The sequence below is a fragment of the Saccostrea cucullata genome, unplaced genomic scaffold (genome assembly GCF_032062105.1).
Source record: "Saccostrea cucullata isolate Sc308-1 unplaced genomic scaffold, CSIRO_AGI_Scuc_v1 ctg5713, whole genome shotgun sequence".
Taxonomy (NCBI): domain Eukaryota; kingdom Metazoa; phylum Mollusca; class Bivalvia; order Ostreida; family Ostreidae; genus Saccostrea; species Saccostrea cuccullata.
Window position 1 is genome coordinate 10,797 of NW_026929110.1, and position 15,959 is coordinate 26,755.

Below are 15,959 nucleotides of genomic sequence, written 5' to 3' on the forward strand. Positions count from 1 at the left end.
ACTTTCGCATTATAACGCGAAACTTTCGCGAATAAACGCGTAACTTTCGCGAATAAACGCGAAACTTTCGCGATATAATGCGTATATTTCGTGTTATAACGCGAAACTTTCGCGAATAACCGCGTAACTTTCGCGAATAAACGCGTAACTTTCGCGAATAAACGCGTAACTTTCGCGTTATAACGCGAAACTTTCGCGATATAACGCGTAACTTTCGCGTTATTTCGCTAACTAATATGCATATAAAATAATACTACTCAGGAACCTTGATCTTGACTGACAGATAAGAACATGAAAACAGACGGGAACTCTTAGCAACTTTTATATAAAATATAATTTCCTTAGAAGATGTACTGGAGAAATGATGCGAGAATAGGCTAGACTAGTCATCAGAATATTTTTTTCTATTTTAAAAGCTTACAATTGATAAAATTGAATTTTTTCTTTTACATGTTTTTCAAATTTGAAATTCAAGAAATTCTTCAGACTGATTATTTTTTTTTAAGAAAAATCTCCATTTGACACTTTTTTCAGGCTGTTTCTTTAATCAGTAACACTCACAGGGGCCAATTACATGCTAAATTTGAATTTACGTATTGACTATTATATATACAATATTTAGTCAATTCGTAAATTCAAATTGAGCATGTTATTGGCCCCTGTGGTAACATTTACTACAACTGTACCACTAGTAAATTAAGCAATCAATCATTTTGGACTAAAACTTTTAGCCTATAGAAACATAACTTAAAAGTTAATGAACAGTGTATCACTTCATGGGCTTGACGGGCAAAATGATGCTGTTTAAATAACGATTATAATTGGTTGTTGTTAATTACAAATTTATCCGAGGGGTTATAGAGAAGTTCTTGGACTAGGGCCAAAAATCAAAACTATATAAGGTATATACAGCATAGTTTGTTCACTTTGAATTTATTTTAAATATTTTTTCCGATATAGTATTTCTTCAGTGAATCCAACGGAGACAAATGAAAATATACTATCCAATTTTCACAATTCTGAGTTCTTGTTCTTTCTAAAATAAAATTATTTCGAATTCTCTAGAGAATGCATAAAAATACGCCGGAAAGGGGTGATTTCCCCCGAAATTCACTATCTCGATTATATAATAATAGGGATTGAAGTTTAACTTTTGGAAAACTCGCATAATTTTTGATTTGTTTGAACCGTGCTGAGAAAGACCATTCATGACGGTAAAGATGGATTCAATAGGAAGAAAACTTAAAATTTTAGCTTGTGATAGTCCAAGTTTAAAATAGACTTTTGCTTATCATTATAATAAATAAACTTGATCACAAAATCAAAAGAAAGTTGAGACTTAAGCAAATGTCTTATAATTGGTTAAACAGAAAAAGGTTTCGCGTAATAACGCAAAAGTTTCGCGTAATAACGCAAAAGTTACGCGTTATATCGCGAAAGTTTCGCGTTATAACGCGAAAGTTACGCGTTTATTCGCGAAAGTTTCGCGTTATAACGCGAAAAATTAATTTTTTTAACCTACCAAAATGAGCTCAATGGGCTTTCGTACATTTCCGCAACTTCTCCGCAACTTCTCCTAGAACTGAATAAAATTTTAAAATATATTGAAAGATTCCTTAGTGCCATTGTGCACCTGTCATTCCACTTTTTGATCTGACAATTATTTATCATCTACCTTAGCAAAACATTATGTTTGATACTAAACATAAGACAAAGGCAAAAGGAATCATATCGAATTAAAAGGCAAGATGGACACCATTACGTAGTTTTTATTGAGAAGTGTCATAAACATCGCCAAAATATTCTAAATGCATTGTGAAAAGAAAGCAAATGACCGAATTTGCATTAAATATATTGGTTTTTGTAAATAAAAGATATGTCTAGTTGTTATTTTAATTTCACATGAAATTTATTACATTTAGGGATGTTTTTATGTCCACGATTGCAACAACAATACTGGCTTATTTCGACAGGTAATTTTCCTAGACCGTATGGTTTGTATGTCCCTACCACTTTATTTTGACCATTCTCTTATCCTTTACATCATTATTCAATAAAGGAAAAAAAAGCATTAACCATGTTTTATTGTTTGGTGGATTAATATTTGGAAAAATCTTTACAAATACAGTTCATATAAGATTATACCTGCACATGGCAACTAGTAATGGAATCTCATGAACGGCATGGATTTAATGTACATTTATCATCATTTTGACCTAAACAGTTTGAAGTGTCTTTGCACCAAGTTCCCTATCATATTGGGAACAAAGTCAAGGGTTCAAGAATATCCATGATAAAGTTTGCCTGTAGTCACAGTTTCTAACATTGTTAGTATGTTTAAGGGATTGAATGTAAAGTGGTACACCGTCTAAGAAAAGGCGAACAGAAGGAAAACTTTAATTATGAACCATTGCAAAGCATGTATTAAAACTCAGAGTAAATTCATATCCAATTTCTATTGATTACCTTTCAGCTCTGAAAGCATTTTGATTCGCGACTCACATTTTACATGTAGTGAATCTGTTAAAAAAAATTCAAACGTTGTCTTCGTCCGTCATACAGTCTGTCGAAATGTCTGTCTGATTGTCCGTAAATACGTTTATTTACATTTTCCATACCTTCTGAGTGGATGAGGCTTTGGATTTCATATTTCACAGGTGTAATCATGTGACAAGATCTTTCTTTGGGTTTCGCCAAATTTGACTTTGACCTTGGAGTTTGTCCAACATTAACATAAAAAAAGTTTTCACCTTGGTAAGATCTTTTGAACAATTAATGCTAGGGCTTTCATACTTCACATATGTATTCAATGTGACAAGACCTTTCAATGGGAATAAACACTTAGACCTAAAAGTTTGAACCACTTTAAAAATTTTAACCGTAAACCTTTGACTCTTGATCTTGAAGGTTAATTTGTATTTGAGAAACGTAAACATTCGCCATAAGCTACCGTACGGAAATATGAGTGTATTACAAACACATCTTCTTTCTAAAATTCACTGTCTTATTCTGTTATACAAGATGTTCTTGTGAACTCTGGTGCTATCGTACGGAAGATTAGAAACATGTCGAAACACATTGTAAAAGTCATGAGATTTAAGGATGATGTTTACTCAGGTTTTAGAAAACAAAAAGAGAATTTTATAATAATATGTTAAATCAAAAATTGTTCTAAATGGATAAAATAACCAAGTTTAAATGGATAAAATCACCAAATTTTAACTCAATATCAATGTAAAAATTTAATATTTTGTTATTTAAAGAAAATAAACAGACATAAAAATCCATGAAAAATAATGCAGAGGAAATACGGACTAAATTTTTAATTTTTGTAAAAATTTACTATTTCTTGCAATATAAATTACATTGTAAAGGTTATGTGTTTTCTAAACATAATTTTGCAAATTTTATATGTGCTAAAGCTCATAAATTATTTTAAATGATTGAATGCCATGAAAAAAAAAATATTAACAAAAATCAATCCACACTATATATTTTAATAATTTGATCATTGACCCCATTTATTATTCATACCATGAGAAATAGGGCCACAAAACAAACCTGAAGCTATAAATGATTTAGAGTTCTTCTTCATATTTTTTAAATATTCGATTTAAAATGGGGGGAATGTAAATATGACAGAGGAAATTCGGAGGGTAATAATTATTAAGTTGATCGCCCAAACTCTTTTCATTTCTTTATATGAAGCAAAGCTGTTTTGTTGTTTAATTTTTTTAAAGATTTATGTTCCTTGTACATTTTTGTGAGTAAAGAAAAAATTGGCCATAGTGTGAAAAATTTCCAAGAAAAAGTAAAGGGCCACTAACATGAAAAGTAGGTCATTGACCTACTTATATGAAATTGAAGTTTAACACAAGAATCATAGGTGTATGTACATGTACATCATGAAAGAGTGTCTCGTCCATGTATTAAACATATATACATGTACCTTTAAACCGCAGCACTGTTAAGGCTAGAAAAAGGGGGCGGGGCCTAATTTACACGGGAAAAGTTTACTATGACGTCACACAAAAATATGACCTTGATGCATTCATCATATTACCCGAAAATGAAATAATTAACAACAATAAAACTTACCAATGCATTAACAAAAGTTGCTAGTTAAATCCCATACAGCTGGTTTTAAACTAATCACTGATCTCGATGAACTTGTCAATCATGACGTAATTTTGGTAAAAATGACGTATTTCATGTACTGTGAGAGGCAGATCTGGGAATTTTTTAACAATAAAATATGCGTTTTATTATAAAACAGAATATTATTTACAGGTTTTTAATAGGCTAATAATACTAATGTATATCCTTTGTTAAGTGCGATTATTCATCAACTATCGAGAGAGTGTATTTAAATAATTCTGTCGTGTTTTAACGTTAGGTTAGGTATATTTTATTCCTATTCGAGGTGCCTCATAAAATCGCTTTTTGGCAAGGGCATACACTAAATAAACCTTGACCATTTTTTGAATATAACTAAAGGATATGTTCCTTAACTTGAAAAGTGCTGCTGCTTTCTTTAAATCGAGAGCATGACTTCATAAGTATACAAAATATTTGGTAAAAGTCAAACATATTTCGACATCAGACTATTTACTTGAAATAATAACTATTAAAACGCGAATTCTATTCAAAGCAGCAGCACTTTCCAGAAATTACATAGTATGCAGAAACAATTAATAGTTGGAATTTTTAATTTCAACTAGGGCATGCCCTTGCAATATTGAAAGGACAAGTTAAATCGTACAATTTTATTAAATAATTTAATAAATGATAAATAAATAAAATAAATTTAAAAAAACAATAATAGTTAAATAAATTAAAATCTTTAAAGTCTTGCACGAATGTTTATGTCTAATCTATGAATGACAATAGTATTCATACGAATATTTCTTGTTAAATGAAAACAAAACCTGCCGATGTTTTACGGTGAGCACCTTGGAGGAATGTTTACCTGTGTATAGAAATCACGTGACTATATGTAGTAGATGTATATTTTATTAAATAATTTAATAAATGATAAATGAATAGATTTAAAATATCAAATAAATTAAAATCAGTCCTATACAGTGTTCACCCACACACATTCACACACACATTCATTGGTTGAACATTTACATTTCATTGGTCAAGGGTTTTACATTGTCTAGTGAGTGATATTTACTCAGTTTGAAAGATCTCAGAGTTTTAGACGTTGAAAGTTAGATCTGGTGAATTTTGAATTATTTTGAAATCTTACTGACTTCCTGACATAAACAGTACAGAGACATGTAAGTACTAATATTTTAACATTTTAATCTATACTTGAATATGAATTATGATATACATAAGAAACTAAGAATTTGATACTTTGTAAAAACTATGTATATAGAATATTTTATATCTAGATCAGATGTTGATAAATCTGATAATTCTATATGAGTTATTTAATATATTCAGATTCTATTAAATGTATATAAGTAAATATTTTCATAAGAAGTATTTTGATGTAAATACAGAGTTATTGTAAAGAGCATATCTTTAGGAATTTATTTATTATTGATATAGTGTAACATCATATCTGAAAAGATCCACACAGTATGTCAGATGGACTTGGTTCCACAAACCGGTATGCATTACTGTTTTATTATTTTGGTTACATATGAAAGATAACTCTTCACGATTTTGGAAAGTATGTTTAGCTTGTAAGAGTTATTGCCCTTTGTGCATGTAAAGTGTAACAACATTCCATAGAGTGAAATATTCATTTATGACACTATTTGAATTATGACTCCTATGTATATCTACTATAATATTTTATTTGTACCATTCTAATGTTATTATATATTTTATATTAATTTCAGAGCCAATATAATTATTGATATAAAACTTATGAAACCAGAAAGTTCTTCAGTTTATTATTGCCGGGATTCCCGTTACAAAAATGGCGCCCAACGTAATTGAACCTCAACCCATTTATAGCGCTCCTCCATGTCACAACGAACGACGTGCACGTCACCACGACGATTCATATCCCAAGTGGTACAACGATTCCGGAAGTATCCGATTATTTTGTTTAGTGCATGCCATTCCTGTGAACATTTCCGGAAATATCCGACCAAGCTTTTCAGTGACACTGACTTGTGAGTAATCTGAATTTTCTCTGTTTACAATGTGCACATGTTTAACTGTTAGTGTTACAAAGGCCTTCGTCGATGATCATTCGCGGATATCATGGACCAACAGCGTTGAAAAAAGTAAATATATTTGACTCCTTTAATTAAGGTGTATATATTTATTATTTATTTCAGTGTTTGAACATTTATTTGACCCAAACTTGTGTGTACGTCATTGTGTATTAGAATTTTGCCATTACTTAGTTTGTTTACCTTGTGGTTTGCTTTGTGTATTTAGTGGTTCTAATCTATTATTATTGAAAACTCATACCACTAATTATAACTTCAATTGACATTGACCTGGTCTATTGAAAGGTAAGAACTTGTTAACAGGTGACATTTGTATATTGATCTGAGGAAATTCGGGTTGTGTGTTAATTCATCCATCTTATACCAGTCTAGAGAAAATAGGTTGGTGCATATACTAATAGTCTGCTTTGATTAAAAAAAAAATTAAATTTAATTATAAACCTAGTGCATTTAATAAGGTTGAATTAAACAAGAGTAAACAAAACACATTTAAAATATTGTAAATATTAGATAATCTAAAAGTAAAATACAATTTTAAATCCAGCAAACATGTGACAAACAACTGCATTGCACAAATCACTAAGTCTCTGACTTAATTACCATTGATATATGAATATTCATTCTGATCAAGATGAATTTGATTTCTCAGATTTGAAAGAATTAGAGATTAAGCCTATACCCAGAATTTAAACAATGGGTATTGTATTATGCAGAGAAAATAAAAAGTGTGTCTGTATGCAAATCCTTATACTAATATCTCCCCAGCCCAGTTTCGCAACCCCATCCCAGTCCCAACCCAAACATAGCCCATCATGCAATTTCAGCCCATGATTCCACCCAACCCAAACTATCACATAATTTAATTTATATTATGATATAAACCTAGTGCAATTTAATACACGGTTTGCACGAAACGTTGCAATTAAACTACACGGTTTGCACGAAACGCTACACGGTTTACACAAACAATTAAACACGGTTTATTTAAAATATTGCTTTGAACACGATTCTCGCACGTTTTGCCCTCGGTTTGGATTTTCTATATCCGGCATTATTACGGTTTTATTAAATTAAATTTAAAACCAGTCACATTTAGCAGCTGTTTAAAATAAATATCAGATAGTATTGTATAAACCGATAGAAATATTTCTGACAGTTGTGTGTGTGTGTGTGCTTAATAAAATACAATTTTCATATATTAGTCATTCATTTCAATGAAATATTTTTGTAAATTAAACACAAACTTACGGCAGGAAAATGAACTCATTGATTTTAAATAATATTGATTATATTGTGTTTGATTTCCGTAGGCGGATTATTTTTCTTGATTTTGATTTAGTAATAAAATTTGCATTGCTAACGATTATTGATACATTTTTAAAGATTTTTTTTTATCTTACGTAAGCATTATCTTAGGAGGGAAACCGGTAAGGGGGGGGGGGGTTAAATTGATGTCTTAATTTATTCTTATTCAATTTCTCTTTTTACATGAAGCTTATCAAATATCACTATTGAGTCTCTGACTTATTTTTCATTGATATATGAATTTGTATTTGTGTTGTTTATTTGTGGTCATCATGGCAAGTATGATTTACAAAACAAATAATATGACTCAAGATGAGATGTCTGATTTATCAGATATAATGAAAGAATTAGAGATTAAGCCTGAGAGTGGTAGCTCAGCAGAATTTAAACAATGGGTTTTGCAATATGCAGAGAAATTAAAAACTGAATCACCCAGTCTGTCTGCAAATCGTTCTCAGCTAGTCAGTTTCCCTCCCCAGCCCAGTTTAGCAAACCCCAGCCCAGTCCCTACCCAAACAAAGCCTATCATCCCACCCGTCTACCCCTCCCAATACTTCAGCCCATGCATCCACCCAACCCAATCCACTAGCACATATCCCTCTTAGTGGTGTCCCAGTTTAAATAAAAAAAATTTCAATATTTTCGGGTGACAAAAAGTGTGATATACTGTATGATCAGTGGAAGTATGAAGTTGAATGTTTACAAACAGATGGGTATGCTGACAATATTATTTGTTTAGCTATGCGTCGATCATTACGAGGATCAGCAAGTAGAGTGTTGATGAGGTTAGGACCCAATGCATCAGTAGATGAAATATTGTACAAGCTGGATAGCATCTATGGTTTAGTTGAGGAGAAAGAGTCTTTGCTGGCAAATTTTTACAGTGCCAAACAGCAGGAAAATGAAGATGTATCTGCCTGGGGATGCAGGTTAGAAGACTTGTTATCAAAAGCTCTCATACAAGGACTAGTGAATCCAGATGATGAGAATGATATGTTGAGAAACATGTTTTGGTCAGGGATGAGAACCAGTTTAAAGGACATATCCGGTCATCTCTATGATAAGTACCCAGAATTTGATGATTTAAGGAGAGCTATGAGGATATTGGAGCAAGACAGAGAGAAAAGGAAAAGTGAGTCAGACAAACAAAATAAACCTATACCAGCGAAAAGAACAAATGTGGAAAAGAAATCAAATGAAACTGAGGAATTGATTACCACTGTGAACAGATTATCTACAGAATTAGAAGCGTTAAAAAGAGAAAGAGCAAATGATCAACATCAGAGTAGAAGTATAGTACGAGGAAATTACACACCAAGATACAGAGGCCCTCACAGATTCAGAAGGCCAATGTATAACAGATTCCAGTATCAACAGACACCTTTGACACCAGAATTTGTAAACCAAAATACAGCTTATAGACCACAAGGAGAAACACCAGTATGCTGGAAATGTGGTCAGCAGGGCCATTTACAGATAGGATGCAGAGTCAGAGGTGATTATATGAAGAGGGGATATTTAAACGCATATCGACCTTCGCCAAGGGGCAAACGATAGGTCAGAGTATGCAGAGCCCCAACAGATTACCAAAGTTAATTGGAGAATCAACAGAAACTGAAATTATTATATCTGGAGAAATAACAACAAAAGCTCTTATCGACACTGGATCTACTGTATCAACAATTTCCCAGTCATTTTATGAAAACTTTTTACAAGGACAAACCATCCATCCTATTGAAGATTTCATCAATATTGAATGTGCTGATGGAAATGCTTTGACATACTCGGGATACATAGAACTGGAAATTAAACCATTAGGAATTCCAGATAGTCGATCACAGCCATGTTTATTTTTGATAGTTCCAGATTCCAGCTACAGCAACAGAGTTCCAGTACTACTTGGTACCAATATCATCAAAGTATTACTAGAGAATACACATGTACAAAATGGAGAAAGATTTCTACAAGAAACAGCCTTAACAACACCATGGTTTTTAGCCTTTAGGAGTCTGCAACTTAGAGAAAAGGAATTGATTAGGCAGAATTTTAGGCTAGCTGTTATTAAGTCATCAGAACGTACCATCATACCACCAAACAGCCAAGTAGTTATAACAGGATTTACGGATAAGAAAGTACCATACCAGAGCACATGCGCATTACTACAAGCCACTAGTTACTCCAGAATTCCCGAAGACCTGGATATAGAACCAACAATTGCTTCATATAACTACAGCGAACGACAGGAAATTCCAGTCCACATAAGCAATTTAACTACAAGAACAGTGACCATCAATCCCAGAGAAATCATATGTGAGTTACATCCAGTGGCTATAATTGACAAAACAACTCAGCTTAGACAAGAAGACTATTCATACTTACAAGAGGTTAAAATATCATCAGAAGGTTTAACCCAAGAACAACAAGAGAAAATTCAACTATTACTGCAAGATTATAAAGACATATTTTCGAAGAATGAGACAGACATTGGATTCAACAACACTGTGAGACACAGAATTGATCTACTAGACCAAACACCATTCAAACAAAGAACAAGAAGAATTCCACCAGCCATGTTTGAGGAAATAAGAAACCATCTACAAATGCTTTTGGATTCAGGGGTGATAAGAAAATCCAGTTCACCATTTTCCAGCAATGTTGTTATATGTCGGAAGAAAGATGGCAAGTTACGGATGTGTATTGATTACCGTCAACTAAATCAACGAACCAAGAAAGACGCATATGCCCTACCAAGAATCGATGAAATTCTGAATGCCCTTTCCGGAAACAAGTACTTCTCTGTGTTGGACATGAAGTCAGGGTACCACCAGGTTGAAATTCTAGAGAAACACAAAGAACGTACAGCTTTCACTGTAGGACCGTTAGGCTTTTATGAATTTAATCGTCTTCCTTTCGGATTATCCGATAGCCCAGCTACTTATCAGCGACTCATGGAAAATTGCTTAGGAGATCTTCATTTGAACATTTGTTTTATTTTCTTAGATGATTTGATTGTATTTTCCAATTCTTATGAGGAACATATCCAAAGATTGCAGTTGGTATTCGACAAACTACGAGAAGCAGGATTAAAGCTGTCTCCGAAGAAATGTAGTCTCTTTATGAAGAAAGTGAAATATGTAGGTCACATTGTGTCAGAGGAGGGCATTGGAACCGACCCAGAAAAAGTTCAGAAAGTTTTAGATTGGCCAACACCTCGTTCTCCAGAAGAAATCAGAAAATTTATTGGATTTATTGGATACTACAGAAAATTTATACCAAATTTCAGCAAAATTTCTAAACCATTAACTGAACTTATGCCAAAAACCAACAGTAAATGTACCAAGGACAAGATGCGTAAACAAGCAAGAAAGGAATTCAGATGGAAACAAGAACAGGAAGAAGCTTTCAACCATCTCAAGAAACTCTTGACTTCTCCTCCAATTTTAGGATTTGCTGATTATAACCTGCCCTTTGAATTACATACAGATGCCAGTCAATCAGGATTAGGAGCAGTGTTATACCAAGAGCAACATGGTCAAAAGAGAGTCATCAGTTTTGCAAGTCGCAGTTTGAGTCCCACCGAAAGAAATTACCCAGCACATAAACTAGAATTCCTGGCTTTAAAGTGGGCAATCACAGAAAAGTTTAATGATTATTTGTACGGACACAAATTTACAGTTTTAACAGACAATAACCCACTGACATACGTCTTGACGACAGCTCGACTTGACGCTGCAGGACATAGGTGGTTGGCAGCACTATCTGCCTATGACTTTAACATTATTTACAGGCCAGGGAAGCAGAACCAGGATGCTGACGCATTATCAAGAAGACCTAATTCTAATGACAAATTTCAGTCTATTTCTAGGGATTCTATTAGAGCAGTGTGTCAGGCGGTACATTCAGGTCCATTCATAACATCTTTTTCTGTAGATTCAACAGTTATAGACAAGAACATGTCAGCACAAAAGATTATTGACCAGGAGATGAATTGGCATGAGGAACAGAGTTCAGATCCAACTCTTAAAACATGGATTTATTTTGTTAGACGCAAACAGAAACCAAGACTGGAAGACTTACCATTTGGATTTGAATCACAAGCATTGGTTAGAAATTTTAATAAACTTCATTTAATTAACAACATTCTTTTCAGGGAAACAACAGTTGCAGAGAAATTAAATCAACAATTAGTTCTGCCAAGAAAATTCAAGGACAAAGTTTTATCAGAACTTCATGATAAATTCGGACATCCAGGACGAGAAAGAACAGCAGCACTTATTAAGGACAGATTCTACTGGGCAGGAATGAATCAGGATATAGACAACTGGATTAAGAACTGCAACAGATGTGTACACACAGAAAAGCTACCAATCAGAGAGCACCACTTGTCAGTATTACATCATCATATCCTTTAGAATTAGTGTGTATGGATTTCCTTGCCTTGGAAATGAGTAAAGGAGGATTCCAGCATATACTAGTCATCACAGATCACTACACAAGATTTGCCCAAGCTATACCAACAAGGAATATGACTGCAAAAACAACTGCAGAGGCATTATTTAACAACTTTATTAATTATTATGGAATTCCCAGTAGAATACATTCGGATCAGGGTGCAAACTTCGAAAGTCAGATTATCAAGGAGCTTTGTGAAATTACAGGAATGAAGAAATCAAGGACAACATCTTATCACGCAATGGGGAACGGACAGTGTGAAAGATACAACAGAACACTACTTGATATGTTAGGCACATTGAAACCATCCCAAAAGCAGAATTGGAAATTATACATCAATCCCCTTGTACATGCCTATATCTGCACCAGAAATGAGTCAACAGGAATATCACCCTATTATCTTATGTTTGGCAGAAACCCTAGATTGCCTATAGATGAAGAATTTGGGATCAAGAAAACAGAATGGAAGTCAACTTCAAAGTATATCAACGACCTGAAAGAGAATATGAAGGCAGCATATGAATTAGTCAACAAGAATACAAAGAGAGCTCAAGAGAAACAGAAAGGAGGGTATGATCAGAGAGTAAGAGGAGCAGAGATCCAGACAGGTGACAGGGTGTTAGTTAAAATCGTATCTTTTGACGGGAAACATAAAATTTCCGATAAATGGGAAGAAGAACCTTATATAGTCTTAGACCAACCAGATCCAAACATTCCAGTATTTCAGATCCAGAGAGAAACAACCAAGGGTAAAATAAGAACACTACATAGAAATCTACTTCTCCCAATTAGTCAGCTGAACAATTACAAAACTCATGAAGAACTCGAGAAGGTAAAAGAAATTCCTAAACCTAGGCCTAGACCCAGAACAAGACAACAGAGTAAAGAGAAAGAGGATATTCATGAAGTTATATCCCATAGAGATGAGGAAAGCAGTTCAGATGAAGAAATGGAAGTAGTATATGTACCGGTACAGAGAGATATACAGAACCAGATGGAAGAAGAAGAGCATCATGATGCAGGTAATGTTGAGGGTAAGGAGAGAACACAGGAACCTGATGCAGAGATTCCAGGGGAACAGCATCAGCAGCAGGATGCTGAAGTAATTCCTAGAGAGGGACAGCAGCAGGAGAATGCTGAGGTAGAGATTCCGCATGAGCAGCATCAGCAGCCAGATGCAGAAGTAGATCATGTGGATGGAGATGATAGCATGAGGTCAGAGGAAGATAGACAAATACCAAGAAGAAGTGGAGGGGAGAGGAGAAAACCTGCTTGGATGAGCAACCAGGAATATGTATTTACCCAACAACATTCACTGGAATGGATGAAGAAATGTGAATTTCTTCATGACTTGAAGAAGTCCCAAGAAATGAAAAAATATGAAGATAAAATTGTGCAAACAATGCTTGATATTTTAAAGAATAATTAATTTGATTTTATTTGTATATATTTCAGATGCAGTGAGGAGTGAATGCAGTGATTTGTAAGAATAGTGTTGCTGCATGTTACAGGTAATGTCCCATTAGGGAAATGACGGGGACGTCATTTACTAATGGGGGGGAGTCTGTAGTAGATGTATATTTTATTAAATAATTAAATAAATGATAAATAAATAAAATAGATTTAAGATAGTTAAATAAATTAAAATCTAAAGTCTTTCTATTACTAATAAAGTATTAAGTGTTGCCACCCATTTCCCTCTTGATCCACCTATACATTTCATTCACACATTCATTCATTGGTTGAACATTTACATTTCATTGGTCAAGGGTTTTACATTGTCTAGTGAGTGATATTTACTCAGTTTGAAAGATCTCAGAGTTTTATGTACGATTGAAAGTTAGATCTGGTGAATTTTGAATTATTTTGAAATCTTACTGACTTCCTGACATAAACAGTACAGAAATACGTAAGTACTAATATTTTAACATTTTAATCTATATTAGAATATGAATTATGATATACATAAGAAACTAAGAATTTGATACTTTGTGAAAACTATGTATATAGAATATTTTGTCTAGATCAGATGTTGATAAATCTGATAATTTCTATATGAGTTAATATATTCAGATCCTATTAAATGTATATAAGTAAATATTTTCATAAGGAGTATTTTGGTGTAAATACAGAGTTATTGTAAAGAGCATATCTTTAGGAATTTATTTATTATTAATATAGTGTAACATCATATCTGAAAAGATCCACACAGTATATCAGATGGACTTGGTTCCACAAACCGGTATGCATTACTGTTTTATTATTTTGGTTATATATGAAAGATAACTCTTCACGATTTTGGAAAGTATGTTTAGCTTGTAAGAGTTATTGCCCTTTGTGCATGTAAAGTGTAACAACATTCCATAGAGTGAAATATTCATTTATGACACTATTTGAATAATGACTCCTATGTATATCTACTATTATATTTTATTGTACCATTCTAATGTTATTGTATATTTTATATTAATTTCAGAGCCAATATAATTATTGATATAAAACTTATGAAACCAGAAAGTTCTTCAGTTTATTATTGCCGGGTCGTGTACAAATTTCCTACTTTCACATAAGTTTTATAAATGTATTATGCGTCTTTTGTCATTCGCACAAGTTTGTACAAAGTTAGGCTCATAGTAAACAAAAGCTTTGAATTGAATGACCATTCTCGATTTACAATAGAAAATCACAAATGTCGGCTGACCCCTGCCTCATTCTATGGTTTTGTTCTTTGTATAATCGTGGATTTCAGCGGTAAAATTTGTTGAATCGTACGGTCAAGATATCAATTAATGATTTGGGATGAAAAAGTTTGCTTAATTTCATTGTTAATTTTTTTACAATTTACCGGGGCCTATAAGTGCACTCGTTTTTTGTTATTGACCAACATTTTGTGTACGTACTATGCATTCATCACGTGACTGTCCATTGATGGGCAAACTCCATTCAGTGCAGAGTAGGTTATACTATGCTTTTTTCATAAGTACCGGTATTCAAGTTCTGTTATAATAGAACAGCTGAATAAAAATGAATTCAGTTTTAAAAAGCACTTCTATTTTCCGTTGATTTCTTATAGTAAGCCTTAACAGTGCTGCGACATGAATAAAAGTTTTTTTTTTTTTAAATTTTACAATTAGGTAAATACAATATATCTATTCATTAAAGAAGGGCATAGGAGTATAAATAGCAGCCAATGAGAAAAATGGTGGTATATTTGATTTTTCTGGCCACATTCAGATTGCAGAGAGTTATTCACAAATACTTAAATACTGAATTTTTTTTATCATCAGATTTTTGTCATGCTTGTTCTTCTCAACAGTGTGCACCTTTGGTCATAAATTAAGAGTCAAAATCAGCAAGCATCGAGCATTGAATGGAAAGTCAAAATTTTATTTTTTCAAAAGCTTTTGGTATATAAAAGATTTTGTCCTACTTAATGCTAAAACACAATTGAAATTTTTTTGAACGTATGAAGGGACTGGTATCCAAGGAAATTCATTTCCTTAGCAACGGGTTCATAAATCCTTATGAAAATCAATGATTTTTAGACATTTTTCTATGAATATGTTTTCTGAACGTGATAAGATAAGGTATTTTGGTTACTTTATTTGTTAAAAGAAGGAATTACTTTATTCTCCCAAAACAGGAAAAACAAAATTTCTGTGGTGATCTTGTTGCCATGACAACGGGAAAAGAACATGGCCTCAATGCTTATTAATTTTGAAAAAAGTTGCATATGTTAATCACTATATACACAAAATCTACAACCACTGCTGGAAAAATGAATGGTGTGATCTTGTTACGGGATATCTATGTGTCATATTTATACAATAAAATTTGCAGGCAACTTTAGTAGAGAAAAAGTTACACATGGTTAAAATGTGTGATAATCTGACATTTATAAGCTTTTTTGAAGGGGTGGGGGTAATTTGAATACATGTACAGTGTCCGTTATAGTGGTCATATTGGTTCTGATCAATGCATACTCATAATTGTACTATTGTT

General features: G+C 33.0%; 1 protein-coding gene across 1 annotated transcript; it reads left to right on the forward strand.

Moving 5' to 3' along the window:
- The first annotated feature begins 8,246 nt into the window (after positions 1-8,246).
- On the forward strand, positions 8,247-9,062 carry LOC134279798 (uncharacterized). The gene has a single exon (XM_062762214.1). The coding sequence runs from the start codon at positions 8,247-8,249 to the stop codon at positions 9,060-9,062; it is 816 nt and encodes a 271-aa protein (XP_062618198.1).
- The last annotated feature ends 6,897 nt before the right edge of the window (positions 9,063-15,959 follow it).

Excerpts from the sequence above, each read along its gene's own strand:
- LOC134279798 (XM_062762214.1), top strand. The coding sequence starts at position 8,247 with ATGCGTCGATCATTACGAGGATCAGCAAGTAGAGTGTTGATGAGGTTA.